Source organism: Pan paniscus, chromosome 16, assembly GCF_029289425.2.
Source record: "Pan paniscus chromosome 16, NHGRI_mPanPan1-v2.0_pri, whole genome shotgun sequence".
In the NCBI taxonomy this organism is placed as follows: Eukaryota; Metazoa; Chordata; class Mammalia; order Primates; family Hominidae; genus Pan; species Pan paniscus.
In genome coordinates this window covers 24,004,979-24,014,761 of record NC_073265.2, presented here as the reverse complement: position 1 = coordinate 24,014,761, position 9,783 = coordinate 24,004,979, and the positions used below count along the sequence as shown (strand labels likewise).

General features: G+C 46.2%; 1 protein-coding gene across 1 annotated transcript; it reads left to right on the top strand.

Annotated features, from left to right (window-relative positions):
* Window positions 1-974: 974 nt before the first annotated feature.
* Window positions 975-8,875, top strand: LOC100987752 (actin alpha cardiac muscle 1). Its single transcript, XM_003812134.6, has 7 exons — window positions 975-3,619; window positions 4,289-4,439; window positions 5,550-5,874; window positions 6,550-6,711; window positions 6,840-7,031; window positions 7,802-7,983; window positions 8,545-8,875. The coding sequence occupies exons 2-7, from the start codon at window positions 4,311-4,313 to the stop codon at window positions 8,686-8,688; spliced, it is 1,134 nt and encodes a 377-aa protein (XP_003812182.1). The 5' UTR covers window positions 975-3,619; window positions 4,289-4,310; the 3' UTR covers window positions 8,689-8,875.
* Window positions 8,876-9,783: the final 908 nt, after the last annotated feature.

Below are 9,783 nucleotides of genomic sequence, written 5' to 3'. Positions count from 1 at the left end.
GAGAAATAGCAGACCAAGTATATGTGAAGGTATTTTTGGTGGTGGTTGGGAATAGGGCTTAAAATCAGGTGCCTGAGTTTGAATTGTCACTCCACCATTTGCTCACCTGTATGACCTCAGACAAAAAAGGCTCAGTGGTTCCCTACCTCATAGGATATAAACTGGTCTTTCTCAAACTGCAGGAAGCACAATTTAGTCACAATTAGCAATAAAAAAATAACACTCGGAGACTGCACAACAATGTGAATGCACTGAACACTTTTGAACTGTGTATTCCTAAATGGTTAAGATAGTAAATTTGATATATGCATATTTTACCATAATTTAAAAAAATCTAGAATGTACCAAAGAGGAGATGTCATTTTTTTCTTCTTTGTTTTGTAATTTTTTTTTGAGATGTCATTTTTATATGCTTAAAAAGCCAATCTCAATTTTCAAATTAAGTGGATCTGTAAAAAGTAGTTTAAATAAAACTCAGTCATGAAATCTTACTTTCCTGTTGGTTTACATTTTAAAATATATAAAATAGGGTTCAAAGTTTTTAAAATGTGGAAATCAAGGCGAGGCTTGGTGGCTCATGCCTGTAATCCCAGCACTTTGGGAAGCTGAGGCTGGCAGATCACTTGAGCCTAGGAGCTTGAGACCAGCTTAGGCAACATAGTGAAACCCCGTCTCTTCAAAAAATACAAAAATTAGTGGGGTGTGTTGGCATGTGCCTGCAGTCCCAGCTGTTTGGGAGGCTGAGATGGGAGGATCAGCTAAGGTGGGAGAATCGGCCAAGGTGGGAGGATCACCTGAGCCTGGGAGGTCGAGGCTGCAGTGAGCCCTGATTATACCACTGCACCTGATTATACCTGGGTAACAGAGGGAGACCCTGTCTGAAGCAAACAAACAAATACATAAAAATAAAATAAATAAAATGTGGAAATCGAGTGGTAATACAAATAGTAAATATCAAACAATCATAAATCTTTAAGAAATAAGCATTCTTTTTTTGCTACACACATAACACATATGAAAATACACTGTTTTGAGTGTTAGGCAATGAAATTGAGCGGAATAGGAAACACATTTTTCAAACATTTTAAGGGTGAATATTGTTTCACAAAACTACTGTTGAGTCCTGCACTGTTCTACTGGCCTCCCACTAGAGCCAATGGTCCTGAGATGAGGGGGCTGGAAGTGGCCTCCTAGACCCCCGAAGCCTGTGTGAAGGACAAAGGTCAATAATCATGGTTTTCCATTCCTGAGAGTCTTTGCACCTATAGCAGTGATAGTGGGAGTCTCTCACCAGCCACTCCCATGCAGAAACTCTTTCTCTCACACAAATGTTCATAAACTTCAGTTCTGCTCTACTTTTAAAAACGAACAACACTTCCTGGGGAAGGCTTTCTCGGAAACTCTTTCAGACCCCCCTTCCCTTTTTGTGACTATCCTGCTGATACCTCTTCTTCCTTCCCAGTTTGTGCCATAGCTGTCTGACTTTTCTGTAATTGCCACGGAGGATGAGTCCTGCTCTGTTTTATTTATCACTGAATCCTTAACTAGCACAGTTCTGATCCTGCAAAGATTTGCTGAATCAATGAAGAATGAAATCAACCTGATTCTTTAAAAGGCAGAGCTACTACTGCCTCCAAAAGTATCATTATTACACATACAATTTGCTTTGTATCTTCCATATTACTTACAGCATTTGTTTCTAACTATTACAATACACAATAACTTCTGCAACAAGTGTTATGGTATCACTTTTGAGAGGGAAAACTTGGGGCTTGGGAAGGTTAAGTGTCTTGCTCAAGACCAAACAGATAGTTAGTAAGTGATAAAGGCAGCATTTGAGCCCAGTTCTCTCTGGCTCTGACACCAGTCCCATTTCTCCTTTTCCTTGGTTTTTCTATATTTTCATGAGACAAGGCAGTTCTACTTTTGGCATCCTGTCAATAAACATTTTCACTGTAAAATGCCTGCTGTGCTGCACAGAGTAATCTCAGCCAGGTCTCTTACCCGGCCCCACCACACAGCTGCCCATCGCGTTTCTTCTCCAGACCAACCCAAACATGGTTGGGGAGTTCAGAGGGGAGGGCCCAGCATTCCCCAGTCGGGACAAGTATCTAATCAGCAGGCCTCCTCAGCATATCAGTCCAAGACCACTCTAGAGAGAGATGCCAGTGCCCAGTTTTCTATTTTTAACTGGTGTGAACTGGAGGAAAAACACAAGCATTAAAAATCAAAGCTCCAGTCAAGAACTGAGAATGCAGGGCACCCCAGGGCAAACTAGTGATCTGTGTCCTTCTTACAACTCCCTCTTCCTTCTCCCTCTCCTCATTTCATGTCATTTTTCTTTTTCCTTCTCAAAAGTTCAAGATCCTGCAAAATCTGTTTTCCACAGAGGAGATGATAGCTGTCATTTATGCCAATGCTTCTCACACTTTAATGTACATACCAAGCAAATGAGGATCTTGCTGAAAAGCGGATTGGGATGGCTCTTGAGATTGCATTTCTAGCTCATTTCCAGGTTATGACAATACTGCTTGTCCACGGGCTGCACTTTGAGTAGCAAGGATTGGTGTAGTCCTATAGTTTAAGTTGCTGCTATGTTCTCCATCAAAGTATTTGCCTTTGCAGTCTTGTCTCCACCTGGAGTGAGGGCCTCTGCCCCCAGTTTAAAGATGCTCATCTCCCCACCATCAAGTGGGCAAGCTACTTTTGGCATTTGTTCCTTTATTCACTTTGGCAGCAGGGGATCCTTTTCTGGCCTGAAGACCAGAGTCTGAATTTGAGCAAAACGCCGCAGCATGGATGAGGGCTACCCAATAACTGGGCTGGGGTAAACCTGGTCCCTTCTCCAGCAAGACTTGGCCAAACCCTTTTCTGACTCTTCCCTGGCCAGACCCTGATCCATGCATGGGTTGGAACTCGGGTGGCCTTGGTTAATCTCAGCTTTCTGACCTAGATGAGCCCAGCACCAGCTCTCTGAGTAAAGCCATTCAGGCTGGCGGGGACTAGACCAGAAGGGTGCCCTGTCCTGGGTGCCCCTTTTGCAGCCACTCAGATGTGCTGCTGTGGTGTCCTTTGTGCTGGTGGCAGCCCTGGAAGATGAGAAGCCGCTGTTGCTCCCCTGCTGCCCTGGCCCAGCTGTCAGGACCCCTCAGCAGAGGGCAGGGCGCCAAGCCTTCCCACTGCATGTGGCTTATTGTCCCCAAGGCTGGCAGGGCTGCGGAGGACCGAATCCACAGACCATCCAGGGAGCACCCACACCCCAGAAAGGGGGAGGGGTGGGCTGGCGTCACTTAGTCTTCCCCTGCCCCCTACCCTTCAGCGCCTGCCCCTCCCCAGCTCCCTATTTGGCCATCCCCCTGACTGCCCCCTCCCCTTCCTTACATGGTCTGGGGGCTCCCTGGCTGATCCTCTCCCCTGCCCTTGGCTCCATGAATGGCCTCGGCAGTCCTAGCGGGTGCGAAGGGGACCAAATAAGGCAAGGTGGCAGACCGGGCCCCCCACCCCTGCCCCCGGCTGCTCCAACTGACCCTGTCCATCAGCGTTCTATAAAGCGGCCCTCCTGGAGCCAGCCACCCAGAGCCCGCCGCCGCCGGAGCCGAGCCGACCCGCCCCGCCAACGGTGAGTCAGCGCCCGGCCCTCCGCGTTCACTCCTCGCCTGGTCCGCGGGCCGCGCCGGACACCAGCCCCGCGCCGCCACCTGGCCAGCCCGGCCCGCATTCAGCCAAGGCCCCAGCTCCTGCCGCTCTGCGACTGCCTTTTTTTTTTTAAAGCCCACACTTTTTGATTTGGTTCTAACTTGTTTTGTCCTGGGCGTCGGTCCTCGCAGGACCTCGCAGGGGCTCTAAGAAGGGGAATTTTGTGGCTCCCCAAGGGGCTTTTGGGTCCCTACTCCCGTGCGCTTTCCCCTCCATCTGGGGCACAGGCATGGCGATATGGACAGGGCTGGAGATCGAGTTCCCAGTTCGTGAAAAGGAAGAAAGTTAAAGGGCTGGGGAGGACTAAGGGGCTGGGTTTCTTGGGTCCCTCCTTGCACCTGGCACCCTAGGTGGAACTCCTGGCCAGGGAGCCTGGGTGGATTCCTCTGCCCTTCTCTGTCCCCAGTCACCTCCGCGGCTTCTTCCCTCCCTTTTATGATTCGAGGGGAAGGGAGGTGGCAGGAGTGTTCCCCACCCAACCCCCTGTCCAGTCCCCACAACCCCCTTCTGCTCTGTCCTGTCCTCTGGGTGCGGAGAAGGCCAGCTGCACAGGCAGCTAAGCGTGGTCCGCCCTCCCCTCCTCAACCTGCAGAAGCCCCTGAAGCTGTGCCAAGATGTGTGACGACGAGGAGACCACCGCCCTGGTGTGCGACAACGGCTCTGGGCTGGTGAAGGCCGGCTTTGCGGGCGATGACGCGCCCCGCGCTGTCTTCCCGTCCATAGTGGGCCGCCCGCGGCACCAGGTAAACTTCCCGCCGAGCCCCCAGTCCCACTCGGGACCCCTTCAGTCCAGCGATCTAGGAAATGGCTCTCACCTGACCCTCTTGTTCGATGAACTCTTTAGGCCAAATTAAGAAAAGGCTGATTGACTTCAAATCCAAGCCAAGGCAAGCAATACTCCACAAAACCCCAACATACTGAGGAATGTACACCTGAGTGGCACGCCTCTAAAAGGGTCCCACTCCCTGGTGTGAAAGCCACCTGCTTCTCTCCACTAATGGCCTTTTGGACTTTTAGTCTTTAGTGTCTTCTCTGCCTTATACACTTCATTTTCTTCCTTGTCCTCTCTTTTCAGTCCTGTTTGAAACTTCTAACAATATCGCCTCTCCCAACCAACCAGGACCCAATCCACATTCCTCTCTCATGTTCGCAGCCAGTTTACAGGGTTCCCCAAAGGTGTAATCAATCTATCTCCTTCCTGGCTGTTGCATTTTTAGAAGCCAGGCGTGACAGAGGCAGCAAGTGCCATGGTGATAGCGACATACCACCTCGTTTATTAAAAGACATGCCATGCTCTCTGGGTTTGTCACATGCCTGGCCAGACAGGCTGCCAAGCAGGAGAGCTTAGTCCTCAGAGCTGGTGAATGACTCCAGGACAGCTCTGGACAGGCTGAATTTCACTGTTGGAGTGAGGATGGCATATCAGCCCATCATTATGTGTTCACTTGAATGTCAAAATCTTTTTCTTAGGAGAAATACAATGTGTCATTAATTCAGTCTTTCCAAAATGCAGTCATCTATATTCCAGTTGACATGGGTGATGAGCTTAATAATTTAATGAAGGCATATGATATTTTTAAGGTGAGGTGAGGCTCTGCTTCTTCAGTGAAATAGCTTCATTCTCTCCGGAGTTATATTCTCAACAATAGAATTATACATCTTTGGGGGAGTGGGGAGAAGGTAGAAGATTGATTTTTAAATAATTCTTCTAAATTGGGGTAAAATCCTATTGCTTGTTATTTCTGGTATTTAAATATGTTCCTTGACTTGGGCAGTTAGATATAAATGGACAAGACACTGATTATATTCCTGACATGGTGAGAGCATGATTTTCTCATTTTTTCTTCTCATAGGGAGTTATGGTGGGTATGGGTCAGAAGGACTCCTACGTAGGTGATGAAGCCCAGAGCAAGAGAGGCATCCTGACCCTGAAGTATCCCATCGAGCATGGTATCATCACCAACTGGGACGACATGGAGAAGATCTGGCACCACACCTTCTACAACGAGCTCCGTGTGGCTCCCGAGGAGCACCCCACCCTGCTCACAGAGGCCCCACTGAACCCCAAGGCCAACCGGGAGAAGATGACTCAGATCATGTTTGAGACCTTCAATGTCCCTGCCATGTACGTGGCCATCCAGGCAGTGCTATCCCTGTATGCTTCTGGCCGTACCACAGGTATGCTGGGCTCTGGGGACAGTTACTGATGAATCACATTCCCAAGTCACCGACCTTGCTGTGAATCAGATCCCCCAGTTGAAAAAGGGATAATCCCTTTCCTCCCATTCCCTAGCAAGGTCTGTGCTAAGAGAAAGAGTTAACAGTAGTGCCCTGAGGTTAGTTTCAGAGCACAGTTATTGTTGGAGCTGATAGTTTGTGGAGATAGGTCCTTCCCTCATTTAAAGCTCAGCGCAGTGTAGCAACTTGGAGTGCAGCAGTCATTGTTATGTGTTTAAACCATCACATCACCTGGGCAAGCATCCCCAAGGAGAATACATTCCATACAGGGTCTGAGTCAAAAGAGAGAGAAACGTGTAAGTTCAATAGGAGCAAAGAAAAACACACTTGGGTGCTTACATAATGTGCTCGTGGCTGACAAGAAAGATGGTCATTTGAAAGTGTCCTCAGGAATTTTTTCTACTATAATAGTTAAAAAGATGAGCTGCAGTTTGCTTCAGATTTAGTATTCCTGATGCTCATTTTTATTCTTTGTGTGTAAGGAATCTAATTTTATCTGGATCAATGCCCATTGCTAGCATCTCTTAGCCAAGATTGGAAGCGGGCTTTGCCGTGGCTAAAGCAGTGGTGTTGTCCTCAGGAATTTACCTTGTTCTTGTCTACTTCCCCGGGCAGGCATTGTTCTGGACTCTGGGGATGGTGTAACTCACAATGTCCCCATCTATGAGGGCTACGCTTTGCCCCATGCCATCATGCGTCTGGATCTGGCTGGTCGGGACCTCACTGACTACCTCATGAAGATCCTCACTGAGCGCGGCTACTCCTTTGTCACCACTGGTGAGTGTGTGTGTGTCTCATCTGCCACAGTGTGGGTCTGCTTTCCTCCTCTCTCACTGAATCCGCCTACCTCCCTATAATTGACTTCTTGCTTCAGAACATGACTGTGATACTCTTTATTTCTGTAGCTGAACGTGAAATTGTCCGTGACATTAAAGAGAAGCTGTGCTATGTCGCCCTGGATTTTGAGAATGAGATGGCCACAGCTGCCTCTTCCTCCTCCCTGGAGAAGAGCTATGAACTGCCTGATGGCCAAGTCATCACTATTGGCAATGAGCGCTTCCGCTGTCCTGAGACGCTCTTCCAGCCCTCCTTCATTGGTGAGTTGTAGGGTCTGGTGCAGAGGCACGATTTTCCCTGGAAATCTTAGGGTCTCCCAGAGTAAAATCTAGAAGGCTCAAGAAGCCCTTGAGTTAAAAGAAGTCATAGTTTGGATTCCCACACAGCTCAACCTCAAGTCCTGATGGCTCATTAAAGGGGAAGTCTATGTTCTGCTCTAGTGATATAATAAAGGATGACACACTGAGTTCATGTCAAAATAAAGGATGACACAGAGTAGTAACTGAATAGCACGTATCTGCAGGAAAAGGGCTATTTCACAAGAGCTGACTTATTCCAGTAAGTTTCACTACCAAGTAGCTGGACTTTCCAAGTTCCTCATCATTAAATGCAATAACATTCCTACTCATATTAATAACTGGGCACTTATATGTCAACAAATATCCTTCCTAAGCAATGCTTTCCATAAGGAACTTTGTCAGGATCTGATTTAAGTCCATAAACAAAAATTACATTCATTTTAGTTTAAACGTGTATCTTTTCCTTTTCCAATACATCTTCATACATCTGAGAGTTTCAGGAGGTGTTTACTTGAAACAGGTGCTAAGCACAGTTGCTCCTTTCTTGGCATTGTATTGTGGATTAACTGTGAGGCACCCATTCCACCCTGCAGTGTGTCTTATAGGGGAATATATGTTTCAGAGACAAATGGTGACAGCTCCCCCACACAAAGAAGTTCTGTTCTCTTCCCTCTACCTTGACCTGAATGCACTGTGATGTGTGTGTGTGTGTGTGTGTGACTTGTTGCTAGGTATGGAATCTGCTGGCATCCATGAAACAACTTACAATAGCATCATGAAGTGTGACATTGATATCCGCAAGGACCTGTATGCCAACAATGTCTTATCTGGAGGCACCACTATGTACCCTGGTATTGCTGATCGTATGCAGAAGGAAATCACTGCTCTGGCTCCTAGCACCATGAAGATTAAGGTAAAGAACTTTTGTGAGTGGGAGATCCAAAGCGAGTCTTGGTATTCTAAGCAGAACTACATTCCAAATTCCTTTTCCCTCATACTCAGTTTCTTGTCTCCTACAAACTTTACCTGTTAGCTTTTCTACCACTTTTTCTGATTTTCTTAGCACTTTTCCCAAGATAGGTAAATTCCAAAATGCTTTTAAGCAGTGAATAAAAATAAATCTTTGACAAAAAAAAAACACACACACACACACACGCAACAAAATCTTTGAATACATTTTTAAAGCTCCCAACTTTTGGGCTAGGCTCCACTACACATTTAGCTTGTTGCCAAATTACACTCTAGGTAAGTGGAGAAATTCCATTTTAATAATAGAATATATCTTTAATAATATAAATGATGAAATAGAGGTGAGTTCATATAACTTGATTGGCCACATTATTTCGTGGTATGACATATCCCACATTATAGCAAATTAATATCTAATGGTTTTTTCTGTGAATCCTCCCAATGTTATTTGCTCCCTTGCTTGGAACTTCAGAGTTCACTGGAAGTTTTTGTTTTCTTTCTGCAGATTATTGCTCCCCCTGAGCGTAAATACTCTGTCTGGATTGGGGGCTCCATCCTGGCCTCTCTGTCCACCTTCCAGCAAATGTGGATTAGCAAGCAAGAGTACGATGAGGCAGGCCCATCCATTGTCCACCGCAAATGCTTCTAAGATGCCTTCTCTCTCCATCCACCTTCCAGTCAGGATGATGGTATTATGCTTCTTGGAGTCTTCCAAACCACCTTCCCTCATCTTTCATCAATCATTGTACAGTTTGTTTACACACGTGCAATTTGTTTGTGCTTCTAATATTTATTGCTTTATAAATAAACCAGACCAGGACTTGCAACCTATAAAAGCCTCTCGTTTGTTTTTGGGGTAGGCGTGGGGTGGGGCAGGTGTTTGCTTTGACACCCTGAGCATTGTCAGAGTTCAGTACCACAAGGTTCATCCAGATGAATTAATATGACAGTTAGCTGGGAGTTATAATACTAACTTTTGATTTCATATTTTGAGACAGAATCATGAATATATTTCATACCTGAAAAGCAGATTAAGGTTTAGTTCCATATAAGTAAGAAATGAAATTGAATAAGATAGTTCTCTAGAATTAGTTGCTGCAGATGACACTGAAGATTGTTTTAACATATGTTCCAGTTGTTTTTGTAACCTTGCAGAAAATACACATATATTGATAATGAGAAAGTCAAATATTATTTTAAATAAATTGGCTTAACTTTTCAATTCTTTGAACTCTTCAATTGTCTTCCTGGGGGCTATGAAAGAAACATGAAGCTTAGCTGACAGTTGGGCCAGCCACATCCCATTGCAAATACCCTCTAAACGTATCAAGACCATTGTGTGTGTGCAAAACAAATGTGAGGAAGCAGGAGCCAAACACTTCTGCCTGATCAGTGACTAACTTGCGAGACAGAAGCCTTCAATCTCTTCATTTCTTTGAAATCTTGAGATCTTGGGTTGAGTGAACTGAAGGCTGCGAGGTCCTGAGGGAGCAAGGGGAGGCGAGAGCCACAGTGTTTGCTTTGCTCCATGCAGAGCTCTCTGCAAAGTATGGTGGGAAGGCTGCTAGGGGCAGCGTTGAAAAGAATTGAATGTGTTCCATCCTCGAGGAGTTCACACACCTACACATAATCCCCCAGTGTGTGTGGCCTGGAGGCTTTAAGGAGATGTATGTGGGTCTGTGTCTTAAAGAATGGTCAGGAATTAGGGAGGTGAGAAGAGCAGAGAGGACATCTCAGCAGAAGA